Source organism: Triplophysa dalaica, chromosome 9 (assembly GCF_015846415.1).
Source record: "Triplophysa dalaica isolate WHDGS20190420 chromosome 9, ASM1584641v1, whole genome shotgun sequence".
Lineage (NCBI taxonomy): Eukaryota > Metazoa > Chordata > Actinopteri > Cypriniformes > Nemacheilidae > Triplophysa > Triplophysa dalaica.
This window is the reverse complement of record NC_079550.1, coordinates 15,263,558-15,287,044: the sequence shown is the minus strand read 5'-3', so window position 1 is coordinate 15,287,044 and position 23,487 is coordinate 15,263,558. Positions and strand designations below refer to the sequence as shown.

The following is a 23,487-nucleotide window of genomic DNA, read 5'->3' as shown; positions in this document are numbered from 1 at the left end:
TTGTAGTTAAAAAAAGGTTTCGGAGCATCCCTTATAATGATTTCCAACGTCTCATCTTTGAAGATGCATTTTGCATACTTACATTAAATTATTATATAATAAGATATATAATAAATTATATATAAAAAGAAAAAAGCAGTAGATGAAGCGATGAGCTTTATGACAACTTTCCTGTTTATTATCTGGAAACGTCACCCTCTTTACATGATATATTTGTACACAATCGTGACTGATACAGTAGGTGAAAGGGCTCATCTGTGGAAAGCTCTGCCCATTTTAAACAGGGGTTCAAAAAATGTCACCATTTTCATAATATTGTTCAATCCTAAGATTTCATCTTTATTTATGTTGAACTTCTTACTCATTTTTTATCCTATATTTACTGTTTTGCTATTGTACTTTTTCAATTTATGCAGGACATACTGGTTTATAGAAGATCTATGAAAAGTGCAAACACAAAACTAAGATTAAATCCATTATGTTTGACGGCTTATGATGCCGGTTTCTTAAAAAGTTCTTCACAGTTATGCCATAGAAGAACCATTTTTGGTTCCACTAAGAAGAACCTTCTAAAACACTTTTTTGAGAGTGCAGAAGATCACACCATAACTGTTACTGTTACTACTACTTCTGGTTTAAAAATGTAGAAACACGCATTTTCTTTGAAAAGTACCTTTGAAATCATATTGTGAAAAATCGAGATATAAATAAATGTGAATTAAATTTGTTGATGTAACAATAATGTTATTGCTTAGACATTAATATTATTTTTGCAAGATGCGTGTATCAAGTTCGTGTATTTATAGAGCACATTTAGGCCGACCATGTGCAATAATACTGAGAAATAAAAACACAAATAATCACAATGTATTTTGACAAAATATTTTATTACCAATGACCTAGAATACATTAAGTCAATTTACACTTTTAAACACTTAAAATTGTTAAAACCTATAAACTTGCAATTTGCTTGTCTTTTGGCTACATCCTATGGTAAACATGAAACACAATTATCCAAAGTCATAGCAAATGCTTTATTTGTATTTTTTGTCAGGCTTTGTCTCTATGTTCAGAGCTTAGGAAACTTTCTCGTCATTCAGCAACACACAATTGTTGTTGTGTTGTTGTCAGGTTTATAATTGCAGTTGTTGTGACTGGGGAACAGATTACATGTGTTAATGAGAGAGGTTAGGGAGAGATCACAACTCCCATTGAAACATGACCTTAACCTTAGTCATTGTGGGTGTGGATTGTTTACTGTCTCCTTGAATACAGCTTCGTATAATAATGATGTTATCACATATAGATCAGGTTCTGTGGCTCAGCGGTTAGAGCATGACACTATCAATGCCAAGGTCAAGGGTTCGATTCAAGGGATTGGACATAGTCAAAAACAAATGTACAATAAAATGCAACGTTAGTCACTTTGGATAAAAGCGTCTGCCAAATGTATAAATTTAAAGAAGTGTTCAAAATAAATGCCTATCATTTAATTGCATCAGTCCATCAAGTGAACTTTAACATTAGGAACATGAGCCTCAAAACATCTTGCCTCATAAGCCCTGTGTGAGAAAAATATTTGGTTGATAGTTAAAAAACGTTCAGCTCATGTGCAGCTATGACACTATGGCCAGTCCAACGCGTCGTTTAAAATAAATTATCGACTGATCAAAATACTAACAAGCAAAGATGCTTCATCCCTTTTTAAAAAGTTATTATCTACGGTTCGACAGCTGGGAGGCATCGCGCATGCGCAGAGCTTACAGGAGAAGTGAGCGACATCGAAGACGATGCACATCTTCTCTGACCTATCGCTCTAAATTATGTGAGTAGTTTCTTTCAGCCCTTTCATCTTTTCTTCCTGGACTGTGAATGGCGCTGGTCACCGTACAACGGTCGCCGACACCAAGTACAACCTCCAGCCCATGTGTATCGGTAGGTTCCTTTATTGTTGTAACAGTTTGAGTGTAGTTATTAAATAATTGTAACGGCGGCAGCGGTTCGGGTGTTCTTTCTGTTTGCGCATGCGCAGACCCATACTGAGCTTATCAATGATAGACATGCAGTTTATCAGAACTAGCCGGTTACCTTTGATCGTAGTTAAATAAGTACATACTTTCATGTTTAATGTGTATAAATGTGATGTTCCCCACTATGACGTTACATTGTGAAAATCTGTCTGGAATAATAAGTCATTTAGCCGTTTTGAAAGAGTTGCTTGCATGCATGCTAGTTGCTAGTTGCTAGCACCTTCAGTACAAGTGCTGCACTGCTGCGTTATTTTGTTGTTTTATTTGATTAATATAGATTGTAATAATACAGCAGAATTAGATATTTCTTGCTATCCCAACAAGCAAAAAATAGGATGTTTAAGGCTTGTACGCTTGTCAACTTCCTCTATTGTAACTCAAAACATATTTAACTGGACATATTTTCATTCATGTGGATGGTCTGTCCTGTTCGTCCTTATTGTTTCAACTGCATCAATAGTCACATTTGATAAGGAAAGCCTATGTGTTCACACCACTTCCTTGTTCCTGAGAAATGCCTCAGTTTTATCAAGACTATCAAGTTTTATCAAGACTGCTTGTATCTCACACAATGTGGGTCTCTGTTAGGCAGGCAGACCATAAACTGTCACAATCTTTCACATCTCATCAGAAATGAAAAATAATAAAAACATTCCTACTTTGTGAATAGGACACCAGCCTATACTGAATATTGCCTGTTTTATAAAATAGCTGGTGGTAAACCAGACGGTAGTTCGTAACAGTAAACATTTTAAACAAATTAAATAACATAATATATTAATGCTTTGAGTCAACTTTATTGGTCCAGATTGTTCACCTAAATACATTTGATGATGATGGAGATGGTGTGTGACAAGTAGGTTAATTCCATAAAGCCAACGTCATATTTTGTCATGTCTTGTAAAGAATTGTTAGTGACAGTAAGACACCCTCCAAATTCTTATATTGGGAACTTTTGGAAATCTCAGTGGAACTCTCTGTGTTTGGGTTCACATTCACATATAGGTTTATGTGCTTAGTTACATATTAAGTGAGTGCCGCCATATTCACCATTTGGAAATAAAACTGATGTTTGTTTCTCTCGAAATGTATGATCAAGCCATGCACATTGCATTGTTGACATTATTTCATGATGTACAGTGTGTGCTGTTGTGTAGAATGTGTACTGCACGCCTTGGCAGATCGGGTCATCCGGTGCATTTAAATTCACTTTATTAGGATTGAAGTATGTTATTCCAAACATAACTCCCAGCTGATGGTCAAACCCCATGACAAATTCATTGTTTTTCAGCGCACGCCTTGTTACACTGAAATTTATGTTAAGGGTTGCAAAACATTTAAAACATGCACCATACAGGAGAATGTAAGCATTGTTTTATCAGCATAAGTCTCAGACCCGCATTGACCTTTTAAGAACCGTAACCAATTTGAAAATCAGATTATTTAAATAAAATGTGTTTTTTCACCCTTTAACAAGCTGCTTGTCATGTGACACCACTGAGGCCCATGTGAGCCATCTTGTGAGCCTACCGGTTTGGACGCTTTCTTCTGTGAATCACATAAGATATTTTTGGAAATGGTTTTGTGTTCACACAATGGAAGTCAATGGGGTCCAATGTTGTTTAGTTGCCATTGCCAACATTCTTCAAAATATCTTCTTTTGTGTTCTGCTGGAGAAAGAAAGTCATACAGGTTTGGAATGACTTGAGAGTGAGTGAGAGTGAATATTGTCAAGTCCCTTAAGTAGAATACTTTGTCATACACACCACGCCGCATTAAATGGATTAAACATTGATGAAGTCAATGGGCAGAGAAAAAACATCTCTTTGTTCATTATTATTGTTTTTGTTGTGTATGTCTGTGAATATTTGGCTTGAATATAGCTTTAAAATATGAGTGAGGATGACTTTTTTCACAAGCCTGTGACATTTGTTTTTTTTAATGAATGTACGTTTATAACACTATACAATGCTTTGTATTATATTACATTTGCATCAAATTACAAAAAAATTGTACCTCTAATGTGAGGTTGTTTCTTATACAGCGTCTATATGGAAGTCATAGTAAATATGGCATCATTCTTTTTTTTGACTGCCGTTATCAGACTAGTAGTGAAAACACTATCGTTGAGTTTTTCTTTTGCTCTCTGAGCCAATGAGAATGCAAAAAAACTATTTGTGGTAGTCTCCCATTCACCACTATAGAAGTTAACCCAACTTTGATAACTTCCGCTGCAGAGAAACCCGGAAATGTGAAAAAGGTCCATAATCAAGATAGCAGACATTGGATGATATATGTGCCGCCTGCAGTCCTTTAAAGATAAGCAGGCTTGACACATCATCAGTAAAAAGACTAAATATCCTCTTCTATAATGAGACTGCAGATGGAGAAGGTGTTTTGATTAAACATCCCTGTCTATTTTATTGACTGATGATGTGTATTAAGTGTCCAGTCTATCCTCATCCTTGTGTCTTTACCAATGTCATTTGTTTTCGCAGTCAGATTAATTTGTATTTTAATCGTAGCTTGTTTATAATTTTTTTAGATGTCGTAGAAAAGATCTGAAAAGAGTTTAATGTATGTATACAATTGTGTATTTGAAAGATAAGATTGTAGTGATGAGATCAAGTATTTTGCTGTCACTTGTTATCACTTGTTCCGTTCTAGGATTTCAGTTGCAAATACATGAAATAATGTTACTGTAAATTCTTACCACCTTGTTTCAATTTTCTTTCTTTAGGAGGAGGGCAGTGCTGAAGATGATCGGCGCTCTCAGCCCAGGAGGTACGTCCATAAGAAAAAACTCCGATTTACATTTTAATGTGTATATCAACCACAAGAGGGAGTTTTCGGAACAGTAAATGACTGAATCTGAACTCATCCAGAGTTTAAATGTTTTTGAACATGGTTGTTTCAAGCTCAGAATGGGTAACTGTTTTATTTGACCATAGTACTTTTATCTTACGTAAAGAATGAAACATTAGAATATATGCATGTAGTGACTTGTTTGTTTTGTTTTGGATTGACTGATTTGATCTCAACATTTCTGTCATGAACACGTTCCATCCAATCGTCACATTTATGTTGTATAGTTTATGCTTTCGCTACTGTCATGCATGTCAAGTACTGTCCGTTCCACTTGGCAATTTGGTCATATCTGGCTAAATTTTTACCCTACAAATCAGAAAATGCTAAATATAAGAGAAGCATATGAAGTTTTGCAGCAGACGGTTGACAGCGGATGGATTTGATTTTCAGGATCTAGAAAGAGTTCACACTGCGGTCTAACTTGAGTTGGAACCTCTTCGAGGGTCTTGCATGATGTCAGGCTTTTCTTTTGGCAGTATCCAAGACAAAAAGTAAAACCTTCAGGTCGCGCTTACAAGGCACCGCAGAAGTTGGCGCTCAGAATGCCTTGCCACACATGGCCTTCATTATAGGGCATGTTAGGTAATCTCATAGCGACTATGATGTTATTTTTTTTATGATGTCACACTTTTCTTCGTGTGTGTTTTTCTTTTACTCTTTACTCCCATTGCACAACCTGACCCTGGATTACGTAACGTTTGGGCTAAATTAAACAGGTATTAGTCCGTGCATGACCACTTACAGCAGAATCTGCAGATACTGAAAAGATTCAGATCTGTCTGTCGTAGGACCGTGAACCAAACCTACCGTGATCATCGTTGTTTGTGTTTATTGAGTTTATTAAGCCATAGCAGGCCTGCAGTGCATTTATTGTGTTTTTTTATGAGACTAGTCGTTCTTAGCTCACATGCAATGCATTTGCTTTATGGCCTTGTTCCAACAGCTCAAATTAGTCTTGGAGCTGAAGAAAGTGACGGTTACAGGAGAGAGCAGGAAATACAAGCACCAAAAATAGAACGAGAATAAAAGATCCAGCATAAAATAATAATGTCCTCCTATGCACAGCTGTGTGGCTGAGCAGGTTATTCTGGAGTACATACAGAGATATTGTCCTATTTACTTTGTGTGTATGTGTATGAATGTGGATAACGTTGGGAGCCGGTTTCTCGCAGGGCTTGGTGAAAGCAAGCCGGTGCACGCCAGAGTTTCTTATTTTGTATCGTTTTATTACACGTTAGGTGCTCAATCAGTTTTTATTCCTACAGTATATTAAAGGGATAGTTAAGCCCAAAACTGTTGTCATTTCAAACCAAATGGCTTTCTTTCTTCTGCAGAACACAAAAGAAGATATTTTTGAGGTATGCTGGTAACCGAACAATGGAAGAGTTGTTTTGTGTCCATACAACAGAAGTGATTCTGTACCGCTGTTGTTCAGTTATAAACATTCTTTAAAATATTTTCTTACTGTTTAAAATGTACAAATGTATTTATTTGGTATGTAACTTATTTAATGAATAATTTGTATAACAATGAATTTTTGCAAAAGCCAAACATACCTAACCTATTATCTTTTGTTATGAACACTTTTTGGGCTTGTTTGGCTTGTGTCTATCAATATCAGTTAAAGGCAGCATGAATTAAAATCACAATTTTAACCCAAGCTTTTGTTATATAAGAGAGAATCGTATTCACGCGAACATCATGTAAGCGTCAGAACTGAAAACGCCCTTGTTACTGAGATTCCATCTGTAATTGACACCAGGCCCAGCGAACGCCAGAGTCTGGAATGCAACTATCTATGCCGACATTGATAGGTTGAACACTGCCTCCACAGAAAAATATTAACGCCTACTTCTCAAGCCCCGCCCACTGGTCCGCGCATGACAGAACCAGTGGCGCGGAACCAGATAGAGCGAGCAAGCAATAAACAAACATGCCGTTTAAGATAGCTAAAAATTGTGCCATCCCTGGTTGTGGAAGAATACAGTCGCTGCATAACCTTACTTCGGATTCCGATATTAGGAATGCGGGGTTAAAGTTTATTTTTAAAGATGTTCCAGCTCATGTGGAAAAACATTAAGCATTTGTCCGTTTCATTTCTCTGAGGATTCCTTCGTGAAAAAGGCATAGGTCAACACTGATTTGTTGAGGGTTTAAAATTAAAAAGCAGTACTGTGCCTTCAATTGGATCCGATAGGATTGGCGCAGCACTCTTATGTGAGTAATACTATAAGACTATGCATCACTAGGCTATTGCTTTGTTAGAGATCACTTGATGTGCCCTGAGCACTGTTCACTCGAGATTAGTATTACCCGGGGACCTCACCATCTCTGTAATTTGGCGGGCTCATATATAATTTTTCAAGGTTTTTTACACCGTTTCCAAATAATGGAGGCTGCTTTGAAGTGTTTTGGTATTATTTTTGGAGCTGGGTCCCGTTTGTTTGTTTATCATGGAAACTCTCCTAACATTTGAGACCCGCGATGCTGACAGGTATGGTCATGTATCATTAAACACAATACAAGTATAGGCTATACAAACTATACGCAAAGCCTTACCAACGCATCCGGGAAATTAATCAGTAAATTTGAGTAAAATCACCCCTCCCAATACTGATGTGGGGAGGTAATTTATAAATCACAGGAGGTCTTCAGATAATACTAATGCTGTGCCAAAACTGTGAATGGTGCTTATGTGTAACCTAATGTTGCATCTCGAACAAAATTCACAGAAGGCTCCAACTACGCAAACTACTATCCAATCAAAGCGGTGGGCGTTTACTTCCAAGTGTCTTCATTGCGGCACGCCCACTAAAACCGCGCGTTTGCAGAGCTGGCCTGAAAACCTGGGTAGAAAGTAGACTATTACTTTTTATGTTTTTGGATGTAAAAACCACACAAACTTCATAAGTAGACCTCATATAACAGTATAAAACAATAAACAAGCACAGTTCGTCAGACCTTTAAATAAAAATGATCAAGTTAGAAACTTTGGTTATGTACTTACTTCATTGGGTAGTATAAATGGGCTACTGCTTGGTGGTTTTGCAATATATAAAAATGTTGGATGTAAATTTCCAACAAATGTGACTCAAACTGCAGTATACAATTTTGATCTTAGCGCCCATCCTATCACAGGACAGAGTTTGTCGTGTGACCGGTTAATTTTAATGATGTTGGAAAGAATGGCTATCCGACACATTCCCAGCTCTAAGTATAGGAAACAGCTGGCCTTTTAGAACAGTTTGGTTGTGAAATGGGGGTAATGAAGGGAGCATCCATAAAATACTAGTGACCTTTTCCAGGACATCGCATGCAAGACGGCAGCCATTGCACAACAAGGACTAACGTTTTTGTAAACAACATGACAACAGCTCAAATTACCAGCCAAGTCAAAAGGTCTTAATGGGGAAAACTCAGATATAAACACAAAGTAGCTTACACAACCTTGTGTGCTAACTAGCTGGATGTGTTTCTGATAAGGCTTCAGATGGTTTGCAGCGTTAGAAGCATGCACGGAGAGGAACGCGGCATGTGATGTCTTGGAACATAAACATTTTGTAGTGAGAGAACATCATGCGTTCACATGTGTAGCAGATCTGTCCTTCTAGATTAAATGAAACACGTTTTGCTTAATTTTTAAAAACAGCTGATTTTGCCTATGTTGAGGAATCTCTAAACAAACTGCTTAAATAGGATAATGTGAGCCATCCACCAATTTCTCACTATTGACCCCCTGCTGTTTTACATAGTTGAGCTGCGGTTGTTAACCGCACTGACTGATGCTTATCCATCAAACACCGACATCATGTCAATCACTGCACTGTGGCAGAGTATGCAGATAAACGTCCTTTGTCAAGTCATGGAGCAAATGTCTTGCTGAAGTTATGAATTTATTCAGGCTTGAGAAGACTTGAATGTCTGACCTTCATGTGTCTGTGTAAAAGAGAGAATTCATCCCATTGGAAATTGAAAATATTCATCATTTATTCACCCTCATGTTTTTCTGCTCACAGGTGCAGTTGCCACAATCTTTACCATTGGCCACTGTCATGACAATCTTTAACTGTGCCTGAGAATAATAAAAAGTAGTATTTTTCATTAAAAATTCTTGTGTTACATTAAAAAGTCAGAAAGTGCAGCTTTTGTGGTATAGCATGTCCCAGTGTATTTGCCCCAAAGGGCTGGATCAGGTCATACCCATGCAGCAAAAAAATAAGCACATCAGGATGGACCTGTTTATAATTTTTAAACGTTAATAATTATCTATTTTAAGTGTCTATTTACTTTTTGTCAAAAAGTTTTGGTCGCAAGCAAAGTAATATGCTTGGATTTGCATAAGAACGCTAGTTATTTTTTAATGGATACCTTTAAGTAAAAATGCCATCCTGTGTCCCCCTTTTCTATTGTTTGTGGCTTTAGTATTAAACCCTTTCACGTTTTCCTTCTTATGAGTCCATATGAAGCTACTGATGCTTCAAAACCTGTGTGTTTGTGCGTTACAACAAACGCATTGTTTTGTTTGGTTTGTTACAGACTTTCTTTACAGCTGTGCAAAGTCTGTGTAATCAATGTCCCTCCACCCTGGGAAGTCTGTCACTCAGGCCTCCATTGACAGAGGGCTTTGATTACGAAACATCTCATGCGGGTCTTAAAACAACACAGAAGTATATCAGAAATTATACTTTGCATAGAGAAAACATTTAGGATCACAGAACGTTTTATAAATAACATGACTATTAAGAACACATTCTCTTTACGGTAATGCAAAACAAGTTTATAGTAATTAAAATTTTAATATTTACATGTTGTAGTGCCTTTATGGTGATTATGTTTTTAATGTTACAATTTATATGTTGTATTCTCTTTCAGTTTTGATGTTAAGATTGACGTGGACATGTTTTCATGATATTCAGTACACCAGCTGTTCTAAACCTTGCTTTCTAAATATATTTTTTTAACCTAGTCCAGATGTTATTTTTAAGCCTCTATTCATAGCTGCTCTAGACTTACCATGGAAACAGCAGTCTTTTCTCTGCGCTAAAGTGCACGCGTGGTTGCAGACCGTGATTCGCGCGGCGATGTTTCATTCCGCGGTCGTTTTTGGTGTCGCTGCGCTGGTGTCTGAAGAGTCGTCCGTCGGCAAAGCCCTGCAGTGATTCCTCTTCCTGAAGCACATGTCTGATGCTCCGCCTTCCCTCCGTTCAAGCATGAGTGCGCCGCTCCGCTCCTCAGGCGTGTGAATCAAGCCCGGTTGTGGGAGTTTCGAGAGGGTTGCGGCCGATGCATAGATCAAATTTAAAAGAAAAATGTTCTTTTACATAATATAATTACATTTTATGTACGTTTTTGCCTTTTTGTTTGTATGTTTTATTCACTTAATTCTCAGCGTACCTTAACTATAACGCTATTTTGAGGGCACGTTGGGGTCGTTTAAAGTCTCGGAGTATATTGATTTAAAATCAACATTTTTTAGCCTGCGTCGGGAAACCGAGCCCGAGTTTGTAAGCGTCACCCCCGTTCGTTGTCTTTTATTCATCGGGGGGAGGCACCATGGATGTGGAGGAGCGTGCGGTCTAGTCGAGGATATCCTACCGCATTGACCGGTTCTCTGATCCTCCGTCATGACCCTGGAAAGTGTAGCGGTATCGGAGAGCTCCTCTACCCGGGGATACTGCTCTTGTTGCGGGGCAAAAATCATGCCGTACTTCTCCGACAACGCCGTCGCTTCTCAAAACCAGATCAACCAGCTGTAAGTGAAAATCTCCGTTTATTGTGTTGATACGTTGTTTATGAGGAAAGCCGTCATGCATTTCACTCTTTCTTATATGCACGTTACATAGCCAACGTTAGTTTTGTTCTTTCGGATTGTTTATCAACTGTATTGAAACATTACTGGGACTCTTGAAGTTTTAACAAGTGTTTATTGGGTTATTTAAGGGGAACTGAACGTAGTTAGTGACGGTAAAATGCACAGCGAAACACATTACCGTCAGCAGAAGTGGATGTTTCTCAAGCCTTCTTGACGTAACACTGATTGTTGTGAAAGAGGACAGGACAGGAGAGAGACGTGATTCACCAACCTGTCCACGATTTAACCGATGAGTAAGATCAACCTTACCCCAACTTTTCAGCCATAACCATATAAAGTCATGTAAACACTGTGATGGGGTTTACCTAACTTATGTGTAAACCAAGTGACTTAGAAACTTTTGTTGTTTTTGGTGAATATGTTGGGTGATGCCTTTTGTTTAAGTGTATTTGCTTGTGTTTTGTGAAATGATACTAATTCTGTTTCTTGAAGAAGTGGTTTATTTGAACAAAAACTTTAGTTTTTTTGTTTTAATTGGCAGAAAGTTAACATTGCTGTTTTCTATACAGTGGCTTTGTCAAGCACCCAAAGCAAAGTGTTTGACACTGAAACACTGTGAATATCGTTACTTGTACATTTATGAATAATATGCTATTATTTATCATTCTCTCTAGCCATGATGTGATAGCTTATTTGTGTGCAAAATGAGACTTTTAGTTTTTCTTTAGGCCTAACTTGCTTAATATTGAATTGGTCAATATGAAAACTTGAATTAGAAAGATTCAGCTCCACTTTTATACTTATGCCAAGTCTTATTTATTAAAGTTATTCGAGTTTATACTCAGTTGGACTTATTTGCTAAGGTCTTATGAAACTTGTATTGTTTGTCATTTTATTAAAGCCAGTCTGAAATTTTCACTCATGTTTGTGTGCGCTTTTGGTTTCAGCCACAGATTTTGCATGTCTCTGAATGATATGTACCAAATACGATTACTGTACATCTCAGCAGAGTGTGAAATCTTTAGGTTTAGGCATTCGACTGCATTTATTTTATGTTTGAGTGCACAGAATGGTGGTGTACACATGTACACCTCTGTTTTAAGTCTGAGTAAGCGTTCACCTGACACTAGCAGGACTGTTACATCATCATCATCATCCGTTTTTTCTTACACATGTAGAGGAATGTGTGTGTTTATTCACACGCATTGTAGACTTCAATTAGGAAAGACTTGATCACGAGGACGGATTTCTCTTATAGTAGCACCTGACACAGGCCCACAATATCAACAACAGGTTTCCAGTGAGGTGTTACTCAGCTTTTATTTTTGATAGATTAAAATCGAAACATTTGATAGATTTAAACTAAACCTGATGGGAAACCCCATGATGATATCTCACAATGTACTGTACCAACTTTTATTATTCTGTTAACACTGCCAAAAGGCAAACAGAGTGAGTAAGATCTGTGTTTGTCTGCAAGCTTTAATCATTAACCTGGAAAATTGCAGGTGTGAGCTACCAGAAGGAAGTAATGTGTTTTGTTGAAACCTTCAGCGTCACTGCCCTTTGTTTTTTAACGGCCAAGCACGTGTTTTGGCCACAGATACCAGGTGAAGTTGTATATGCACATCCTGATAGTCTTGAGAGATGAGGGAAAACCCGCACTTGTGAAACATAATTCCTTTAGTGAATTATCAAACTAAGGATCTTTCCTTGACCGTCTGTAAAAAAGGAAAACAGATTGTCGAGAGTTTTAAGCTTTGTTTAGTGTCTAAACACTTCTTGGCCCGGTTTCACAGACAAGGCTTAAGGCTAGTCCCAGACTAAACTGAATAACTGTTAACTGAATATAACTAGCCCCGAAATATCTTAATATATAAGGTATTTTTATAAAAGCAAGATAAATATCTTAATTTAACTGAGGCATTGTCCTGGCTTAACCTAAGCATTGTCTGTGAAACCCGGCCCTTACGTGTTTGTTTAAATATATGTTTTTTTCTGATTAATGTTTTAAAGAGTTTGATGGCCGGATATTTACATTCTGGATCTTCCTTTTAACAGAATCCAGACTTAAGTACAGTCAGTATTGGCTGTAATTGGTCATGTGTGTGGACCAATAAGAATGCAGGATAGTTCGTGAGCCAGAATAGAGCCTATCCAGGATCAAGGGTTATTTCACAGGCAAAACTAAATTTTCACATGTTTTACTCCCTCTCAAGGCATCCTAACTGAATATGACTTTCTTCTTGAAGAATAGGGGGGCAATTTTTAAAAGCTCAAATAAGTGCATCCATGGATCAAAGAATGGTTCGACACGGCTCCTTGGTCTAATCAACGTTACATAGCGTTGTCAATATGGATATTCCTCTTAAACAAACGCTTCGATTCACTTCAGAAGACCTTTGTTAAGACCACAGAGTCAGTTTTATATCTTTTATTTTTTTCCATTGTTTCCAAACCTGTTTCTCCATCTTCTGCTTTTTTGTTTCTGTTAAGTTTGTACCTGTATGTTTTGTAGAAACAGCAAGGGGCCTAATTTGTAGGTGACAGGTGACATAATCCCATCTCCCTCTCTCTCTCTGCATATCAGGCCTGAACTCATAAGGCCTTCAGCCCGGACCTATATTTATCCCTTCCCTAGTGAGAGACTGACTAATATGGCCAGGGACAAGTGGGGGTCAGGCAGCTTTGGGCTTGGTGCGCGGCTCTTAAAGGTGCCTTACATAGTGATGATTGTGTCTGTGCCCTATCAAGTACTGTCCAGTGCCGCATGCCAAAAGATGACCCACCCACCTTCCTGCTCTCTCTCTGTGACCCATCAGTTTTTGTCGTAGTGTGTATGTGTAAGCCTTTACAATATCTGCTTCAGTGAAATGCCAGTGGGTGGAAATTGTGCCATGCAGTCCTTGAGCCCTCTGGTTGCTCCTTCTACAGACACTGCGCTGCTTGTGGTACATCCAGCCTGCATTGGCCTCCGGGTCATATTCATAGCACATGATTGAAATGGTGTCTGCACCCACGATGCAAAATCTTTCGACGCTTGGCAGACGGCATTTTATACTAATTCCAGTCGGTTGTGCGTGTGTCTTTATGAAACTATGCGAAAGTTGACATATGCACTGAAAAAGTGAGTTAAAATCTGATGATTAAAAATAAAGGTGATTGTTTTTTGCAACAACCCAGCACCAAATGCAAATTCTTTGAATATTGCAACCTTGAAATCAAGCAGTTTCCATGCTTTGTTCTCTTTTAAAACTCATCCAGCTGACATGCGGTCATATGAGATGTTATACAGTAACTCCTAACACTGTAAAAGTCCGTCAGCAATCTGCATTCACACACCCGGCTGTTTATTTTTAGAAGTGTAAAATTAGTTGCAACCCTGCATCAGCCTCCTGCTCATATCTTCTCATGTACTGATAGGTGAGGGGTCAATGCAGAAGCATTTGCGAATTTCGTATAGCACTTCATATCTGTTAAACATTTCCAGAAAAGCACCTCTCAAACCATCCGTCAGGCATATAAAAGCGAGAGAGAATGAGATAAATGGAGTCAAATGAGAGGGAGAGACTAAAACGGAGAGGGAACGGTTGGGTCAGGGGGTGACCGGGTTTTGGGAAATGAGATCAGCTGAACAAAGTGTTTTTGCTTTCTTTTCACTTTTTGGGGGCGAGACGATCCCGGGCTTCTTGCGTTCCCTTAAATTCCGCAATCCTTCCTTTCCCAAAGCTCCGGGGCCAGAGGGGGACGGAGGGCTCGCATTTCCACAGAATTACCCTGATTCCTCAGCCAGAGTGATTTTCGGAGTTATAAGCGCAATGTCTGTGCCATAATATGTATTAACCGGTGGTTTAGATCAGAAAAACTGTCCGTTGCAGAAAGTGGGGAATTGAAGGTAATGTGTTGAAGCACCAGCTGTAACAGGTCACACATTTCCCAGCTTTGTTTATCAGAATGGCCGTGGCCTCTGCCCAGCAGAGGCTTAATAACGGTGTCTCTATGGTGATGTCTGTAAACAGTGTCTCACACACTTACGTGTTCTAGCCCGAGGCCCATAACTCAGATAACAGCGTATCTTGGAGCCTCTTTATGTACTGATAGTGTAAGGTTTGCATCAATACGCAAACTTCAAACCTGCAGTCAGAAAGTACATCTGTTTTTAATTTTGGGGGCAATGAACCTAAGGTTTGAGATGCGTAGGATAACAGTCTCACTTTCACTGTTGTTTTCCTCAGCATCAGCGAGAACTTCCTAACTGTGAAAGGCGCCGCCCTCTTTCTCCCACGGGGAAATGGCTCCTCCCCTTCTTCGGTACCCCCAATCACACAGCGGCTTAACAAACACACAGGTACAGAACACACACACACCAAATGTGAGAAAAGCTGCAATGCTCAGTGTTGTGTTTTATAGCATTGAGCTATTGCATACGGCAATGCAGGGGCCTGTCCTTGAGCTGAAGGACATTGATCATGTTAAAGAATGCTGTGTATGCGCATGCACATGCTTGTTGATAGGCATACGGCTATTCTTGCACACAGACGGCATTGATTTTATTGGAAGGTCCATTAGTGAGATGCATCGTAGCATTGCGTAAGGGTATTACAAAAGTGTAAAAATGAATAAAAAGAAAAAGGAAGTTTGTTCTGAGAAAAGGTCTAGCATTGTTTTTATGCAGGTGCTATATTTTGCATGCAATAAAATGAATACATTAAAGGGATAGTTGACCCATAAACTCCATCTGGTTTAATGTTTCTGTTCATGATTTATAAACCACAGGCTAATCAAACAGACCAGACACGACGGAACCTATTTTAGAGGAAGCGAGAGTGACTCCGTCTCAGCTGTTGTATGCAAATGTCACACACTAGAGGTTTATGGATGCTTCTGGTTCCTCTTTAGGTGACCTTCAGCAGCATCTGCAGACCATGTTCACCCTGCTACGCCCTGAAGACACCATCCGCCTGGTAACCATCATCAATAAGACCTTTAAATCAAACTACTGTTGATTGGAAAGCAGAATTTGAATGTTTCTTTTTTCCTCGCAGGCTGTCCGGTTGGAGAGCGCATACCTCCAGCGTACCCGCTACATGGTGATCGTCTCCACCAACGGGAAACAGGACACCGAAGAGAGCGTAGTGCTGGGGATGGACTTCAGCGATTCAGACCAGTCAGTATCGCAGATGATTTAGTAGGAAAGATTTTTTGGTGTAGACTTCGGTGCTCATAACTTGCGATTATGTGTTTCCTGCAGCAAGTGCACATTTGGGCTGGTCTTACCCTTGTGGAGCGATACGCTTATACACTTGGATGGAGATGGGTGAGGCATAAATCTCACACATGAACTATTTCCTTCTTTTAAAATGATCTTGCGCGTCTTAAAGGTTGCTATTCTTTCGCAACAGGGGCTTCAGTGTGTCCACTGTTAACAGAGTTCACGTCTTCAAACCGGTTTCAGTGCAGGCCATGTGGTAAGTGTCCACATTTTTAATGTGGAAGTCTTAAGTAAACACAGGAACGAAAACTGTGTTTGTCATGCCTTTTAATGTAATGCATTCTCGCAGGTCAGCCTTGCAATCCCTGCATAAGGTGTGTGAAGTGGCCCGATGTCATAACTACTATCCAGGCAGTCTCTTCCTCACCTGGGTCAGTTACTATCAGACCCGTGTGACATCTGACCAGCATTATGTTAATGAGTGGAACGCCATGCAAGACGTGCAGTCTTACCGGGCAGACTCGCCCGTGCTCTTCACTGACATGTAAGTACCGCACATCCACATACAGGTCGAACTTGTTCTCACTTCTTTGTTTCTTGCATCGGTATGACAGTGGGTTTTGTTATTGCGCTTTTTGCATAAGGTCCAAGCTGATAGTTGTTTTTGAAGCTTACAGTCAATAGGGGTGAACTCCAGTGTTTGTGTTATAAATCAGTCCTTGTTTTTGGAAAAAGTTGGACATGCACGTACACATAAACATCTAATCTGTGTGATGCAAGGTCAAGGATCAATACCATAGGTCAAGGAGCGAATGGTAACATAAAGAACATGGATTCCAATAATAGATCTGCTTGTTGTTGCCAAATCAACTAGATACGACTAACTCCTCAAGTTTTTCATGGATACACGGTCAGATGATGCTGTGCTTCCGAAACTTTTTTTATGTGGGGGGAATTTCCCACAGTCGGAGACGTTACCACGTGCGTGTGTTTTTGTCTTTTAACAGGCATGGCTGCAGCCGGTTACTTTAAATAGCCCTATGCTGAGATGAGTTGATTTACAGTTGGAAAAATGGGCGAGACGGAGTGGTAGATAGATGGAGACAGGTGGCTCGAAAAAGCAAGGTCAAGGAGGAGACTGCTTGTTGTAGACACTGGACCGAGTGACCCTGTAGAGAGATACTTGGTGAAGATCTATTTGCATATCGTGTGAATGGGTGCCCATTGGCAGCTTCCCTGAGTAACCGGTTAAGCAAATTTGGATGGAAGAGAATTTAAATCACTATTCGATCATTGTTTATTTGTCCTTACTTTCCTCTATGATGTTTCACAAACATTCTGGCCTTAATGGAGATTGTTTATTGTTAAACACATCACCCCCACACACGCGGCCTGCAGCTGAGGGTGTTGACCTACATTTAGCTGTGTTTTTAAGGTTGCTGGTAGTGATAAAGAGACGGTCCTCTGGGGGCCAATCAGAGCTTGTGTTGCTATCAGTGAAGAGACACTTGTCCCAACCTATCTGAGGAGGCCAGGGGATGACGCAATTTACCATTACCATTCAGATGTGCTGTGGCTTTTCTGGGATTGGACTTCTCAAATTGTTTGTTTTAATAAAGCAGGGGCTTTGTTCTTTGGTTTATGCAAGATTCTGCTCGGACAAAAGACATGCAAAGAATCCTGTAAAAGGAGGCTACACCTCTCATTGACATCTAACTAAATTGAAATTTATCCATTTGCAAGATGCTTTTGTACAAAGTGACTATATTCAAGCTCTACATTTTTGTAAATGTGCATTCTCTGGGAATTGAACCCATGACCTTGCAGATGCTAGAAGCATGTTGTACTAGTTGAGCTACAGGCAAGCTATAGATGATTTCAAAGCAACAACATAAAGAAACATTATTGCGCATGTGCACTTTTGTGACCCAAACCTACACATTTGCAAAGAAAACTGTCCCTTTAGATTATTTCTGAGAAACTATTTCTGTTTTAACCAGACCGTTAAACAAATACAGACCGGAAGTTAACTTCGGGCCATAATCGTGTGTCAATTTTATTTATATAGCGCTTTTTACAATGTTGAATTGTTTCAAAGCAGCTTTAAAGGAAGAAAGAGAAAAAGTAAATAATTTTGGATTTAATGTGTACAGGCCAACCGAGAGGGAGCGGACAGAGAGGCTCATAAAGACACGTCTGAGAGAGATTATGATGCAGAAGGACCTGGAAAACATCACTTCGAAAGAGGTACAAACATCCATTGTGCACACTGTGTGTACAATATTAAGTCACTGAAGGAATTTTCAGTTCAACACATTAAATCTAAATGTGTACAAGCAGATTCTTTAACTGGAAAAGTGGTATCAGACCGGGATTTAATCACTGTTGACATGGAGAAAAACATTCACATCTAATATCATATCCTTAAGAAGCAGCTGTTAGATAATAATGTTTGTATTCAGATCCGCACAGAGCTGGAGATGCAGATGGTCTGCAACCTGCGGGAGTTCAAGGAGTTTATCGATAATGAGATGATCGTCATCCTGGGACAGATGGACAGCCCTACTGAGATCTTCGATCATGTTTATCTGGTCAGTCTTCCATGACACTTGTGATTTTACAAGAACTGTAGAATCTGCTTCGGTATTAACTGGGATGGTTGTTTCTTTCAAGGGTTCAGAATGGAATGCCTCTAACCTTGAGGAGCTTCAAAGCAGTGGGTAAGCGTCACCGATATTCCAGGCTTCTCTCTTTCTTTAAATGAATACATCCGCTCAGCTGCATGCAGTCATTGTTAATTTGACCACTCCTCCATTTCCTCAGTGTACGTTACATCCTGAATGTTACACGGGAGATTGACAATTTCTTCCCTGGGCTTTTTGAATACCGTAACATCCGAGTATATGACGAGGAGGCCACAAATCTCTTGGAGAACTGGAACGATACTTATAAGTTCATTTCTAAAGCCAAGTAAGTAATAGATGCCAAAATTATCAGTTGATACCAATACCTGTGAATTTGACTTGCTATATTGATTTCAAATTCCAAAAAATAAATAATTTTACTAAGGTCAATATAAGAACGACTCGCTTTAAATCATTAGTCTTTACGTTTTGCTTAAAATATAAGTATATCGAATAATTGTATTATTCTTGGTGCCAAACCTTATTTCATGTACAAAATGTGCTTTAACGGCGGTTTATGAAACTGTTGTGCTGCAGAAAAGCTGGAGTCAAGTGTCTAGTTCACTGTAAGATGGGAGTGAGCCGTTCTGCCTCCACCGTGATCGCGTACGCCATGAAGGAGTACGGCTGGGATCTAGAGCGTGCCTTCGACCATGTGAAAGAGCGGCGCACCGTCACCAAACCCAACCCGTCTTTCATGAAACAGCTGGAGGAGTACCAGGGTATCCTACTGGCCAGGTACAGACCCAACATTGAGTCACAAGGGTTATGAAACTGTCTCTTTATCCCACACACCAAGTCCTCTTGAATAAAGAGTCGTAGAATAGCCCTACCGACACATATTGACTCTGGATTACGTGTAATACCTGTGCTCTTAAAAAAAGGTCAACAGAGACTGTGGTTGGAGTTTCCACTGTGTAAATGCTTCTGAATTTCAATACAATGGCATTGCGTTGCATCGCTATTGTGATCCGATGCATGTTACGTCAGACTAGCTGTCTCTCCGCATTCCTTTTGTTGCGCAGCTTTCACTGTCATACAATGCTTTCATGACTGTATTCTAGTTCACACACCCCAAGCTCTATGTGCTTTTGACGAAAGATAGGTCACCACGCTAAGCCATTCACCCAAACTTAATGTTTCCATGGCTCTCCTCTCATCCTCTTGTTTTTATGTTTGTTTATTCCTTCAGCAAGCAGAGGCATAATAAGCTGTGGCGTTCTCACTCAGAAAGCGATTTGTCAGAAGGTCACGTGATGCTCTGCAAGGCACCACGACCGCTGGACCGCTCTGACTCTCATAACAACAACAACCGTGCTCCTTCACTCCAGCAGATGCTGGGCATTATTGTGCAAGAGTCCTTTACCAACCCACAGCCTGTCATGGACAACACGCACCCTAAATCTCCACACCTTACCACAGATGAAACGTCCAAGGGAAACCATCTACCCTCTGAGTTGGCTCACGAGGACCCCTTTCTCCCGCCTCGTCGCAGACAGCGGGCAGCCACGGTGGTGCCTGAGCAAAATATCGCAAAGAACTCTCGATCAAGAGATGAAGTGCCTGATCCTGTCACATGTCCTCACCCCCCACCCTCTCTTCGTATCCTCGCCCCTTCACCTCAAGAGGAGGGCGGAATCAATCCAGACCTCAGCATCGAGTCGTCTCACCATGTACCTGAGCCAAAAACAGATTGTGTTGAGCTGTCCCCAGACACAGCCGATCAAAACGACTCTTATCATTTGACGGAATCCACTATGCCGCAAAAATTAGAACTGTGTCTGGAGGCTGACAGCCGCTCAGAAGCCCCCTCGGTGCTCGAAGTCAGCTCCAACGACGATAACAATAACCCGAACGTTGCAGATAGCTCGGAGAATGCTGCTGCGTCTAACCTCAGCACAGATAGCATCGACTTCTTTAGTGCCAGAGAGAAGTTCCTGTATCTGTCGCATGACGGTCAGCCTCGCTCGCTCTCTGAACCGACCGATGTGCGGCCACTTCACTCCAGATGCACTCCACCCTTGGAAGACCTCAGTGTGGAAGCTGATGAGGTAAGATTTGGCAAACGCTTCAAATACATGTCTGTATTATTTCAGTTGTTCATGAAAGATAAATTTGTATTATAAACATTAATGGGAATGACTCCTTAAAAGGAACCATACATATTGGGAGATTAAGCGTGGGCAAGTGATGTCATTGCAATACTGCCACCTTTTGATTTAGACTAGAATTGCAAGTAGTAGTGGAATATTTTTTTAATCTGACATTTACCCTCATTTTGTTTTAAATCCATAAGGGGCCATTCAGACAAAACTCGTCTCTGTAGCGCTCAGATATTTTTTTTTAAGCATGTTAAAGTTGAATTTGTTAAATCTTGTTGACGTTTGATTGACGTTTGCAGATTCACTAATAGACCTCTATTCCCCTTCGATCGATCTGCATGTTTTTAACTGATGAAGTGAAGTTGACGAAGAGGGACAGAAGTGAACAATAGACTTGAAATATGAAATATAAAGCGTTTTCTGATATTAGAAACATGAACATTGTTAAACAGCAAAAGACTGGCTCCTTTAAGAAAATATTCTCTTTCATAAGGGTTCTTTGTTCTCTTTGTTTCTAGTGCCACGCCCACTCTGAGACGAATAGTGATGCAGAGCCCCAGCCTCCTCACCATGACAACACCTTGTCTGTGCGACATATAGTTACTGAACTAGAATCCATATCGCACACATGCAGCCCGCCACCATCACTAAACCCTCATCTAACCGCAACACCAGAGGAGGATAAGGAAGCCGCTTCAGTTCCTCATTCACCCTCCGACAGGCCCTCAGGATCTGTGCGGCGTGCTACCGAGCAGCTGGAACTTTTACTGCGTCAGGGTCAAGACCTTCCTCGCTCCACTCTTCCCTCCCCATGTTTGGACTCTCCAGAGCCCCAGTCCCACTCCAGCCCACCAGAGGACAGTGTGGAGTCAACCTGCTCTGAGCACCAAAAGCCTGCAGACGGGAAATACAGCACCAAAGTGCTTGATGATGAGGATTCCGGTATAATTCACGATCCTTCATTCTCTGTGTATCTGGAAGGCAGCGTTTCTGTGAAAGCAGACTCGATAACCATAAATCCCAGTTCTGCCTCTTCTTCTCTTTTGTGGCTGGAGGGTGTGACCGAGTTGGAAACGGACGTTGATGACAAGTTAAAGCCTCCTGGTCGACTGGCATGTAGCAATGAGGACTTGGAGATGATCCAGGAGACACTCCGAGAGCTCCAGGCTTTTTTATACGAGGCCGGTGGACTGGGGGACTGCGTAGGACATTCTGAAGACAAGCAGATACCTCTGGGTCAGAGAAACTGTATACAAGGAGAGCAGCGAGCTTTAGATCCCAAAGCATCTGCGGTGTGGCAAAGAGCCATGGAAATCGAGGCCCGCATCAGACAGGCCGGTCTCACTCCTCCATCGCTCATGAAACGCTCCGCATCGCTCGCTAAACTGGACCGGCTGGAGCTCTCTACTCATGATCTGAGCGACTGGGACTTCCAGCCTTTAGCAGCAGGCTTTTCTCAGACCTCTTGTTTTTTATCCACATGTGACTCTCTGCCACTCACTCACAGCGTTGATGATGTCCACAAGAAGCAACGCGTTCTACCTCAGGGTCCCCCTCCTCCTGAGTCTGCTGTCCAGGTAACGGAGAAAAGCTGGACTGAAGACTCCGCCCACCTTTCACCCTCATGCCCAGAGCAGAGTCAGGAGGGTGGGTCCGGACCTTGTGAACCCAGCACCATCCAGCCTATCGTTTCCATGTCGACACGACAGCATGCAAAGACTCGCCACATTCGCCGTTTCCGCAAGGCAATGGACAAGAAAAAGACAGTGACCGTTTTGTACAACACAATGTGACCATAACTGTTTACCGTGTTGACTGTCCCAGACTGCATTAAAAGTTTCTTTCAAAGATTCATTCAGTGAAGTGTAAGCTAAGTTTGCAGCAATCTGCTACTGTAGGTGTGAATGAGGTTGTCGTGGGCGAGTGTATATCTGATTGTGTTCAGGATCTTTCAGGTAGCAATGCAAACAAGGGAGTTGTTTTCTTAAAACATGCACTTTATTCTCTTGTTTTTCTCCTTTTTTTATTGTTTTATTTGTGAATTTCTTTTTTAGATAGCATTTTTATTTTGATATTTTTGCACTGTTTGAATGGTAGATTTGACTGGATGTCGGATAGCATGTGGAGTCAGGAGTCTGTTTGAAACCAAGGTAAACTTGATAATAACTTTTTTATCCTGTGCTTTATCTGTGACTATTATAAATAATAAAACTGCACTATTTTAACGAATATTGTCATTCCTTTTTGTTAACATAATCTCATTCCTAAAGTCTCCACGTATTCAATAAATGTAAATACTTATGATGATTTTTTTTAATAAAAGCAACTTAAATGTCCTAATTTAACTAGATCATTTATGTGGCTTAGTAAATATGACAAAAATAAACTGTTATATTAACTTAATGAATTTTTTTTTTTAATTTAGCAGATTTTTTCAGTGGAACATAATTTTTTTTTTATTAAAAAGCAACTGTTCGTTTTTCAATAAAATGTGTAATTAATATATAACATTTTTAATAAACGCATCATATTTTTGGTTAAGTCTAATTGAATAGAAAATTTGAGTTATTCAGATTTACTTAATTTTTTTACCGATATGTACACAATTTAAACAGTATATTCGGTTGATTTTACAGCTTTAAAATTTACTTGGCTTTAAAAAAAATGGGTGTAAATTGTTTCACGTAATGTCACTGTTCATTTTTTGAGTTAAGATAGAGAGTCCTGGCTTAAGCCTGGCCATATTTCATCAACAAAATGAAATTCACAGAAAAGACTA

General features: G+C 40.0%; 1 protein-coding gene across 2 annotated transcripts; it reads left to right on the top strand.

Moving 5' to 3' along the window:
* Window positions 1-1,773: 1,773 nt before the first annotated feature.
* ssh2a (slingshot protein phosphatase 2a) lies at window positions 1,774-22,933 on the top strand. 2 transcript variants are annotated; one of them, XM_056756732.1, is made up of 15 exons: window positions 1,774-1,935; window positions 4,771-4,814; window positions 14,946-15,058; window positions 15,610-15,674; window positions 15,756-15,877; window positions 15,962-16,027; window positions 16,113-16,178; window positions 16,272-16,466; window positions 18,076-18,169; window positions 18,385-18,513; window positions 18,596-18,642; window positions 18,746-18,892; window positions 19,144-19,344; window positions 19,799-20,657; window positions 21,227-22,933. In XM_056756732.1, the coding sequence occupies exons 1-15, from the start codon at window positions 1,873-1,875 to the stop codon at window positions 22,499-22,501; spliced, it is 3,486 nt and encodes a 1,161-aa protein (XP_056612710.1). In that variant the 5' UTR covers window positions 1,774-1,872; the 3' UTR covers window positions 22,502-22,933. The 2 variants fall into 2 exon arrangements, with proteins under 2 accessions (XP_056612710.1, XP_056612709.1); XM_056756731.1 differs by lacking the exons at window positions 1,774-1,935; window positions 4,771-4,814 and adding an exon at window positions 10,010-10,650.
* Window positions 22,934-23,487: the final 554 nt, after the last annotated feature.

Excerpts from the sequence above, each read along its gene's own strand:
- ssh2a (XM_056756731.1), top strand. The coding sequence starts at position 10,523 with ATGACCCTGGAAAGTGTAGCGGTATCGGAGAGCTCCTCTACCCGGGGA. Across the intron at positions 16,467-18,075 it reads CCCGTGCTCTTCACTGACAT|GCCAACCGAGAGGGAGCGGA; the intron begins GTAAGTACCGCA and ends TAATGTGTACAG. Across the intron at positions 19,345-19,798 it reads CAGGGTATCCTACTGGCCAG|CAAGCAGAGGCATAATAAGC; the intron begins GTACAGACCCAA and ends TTATTCCTTCAG.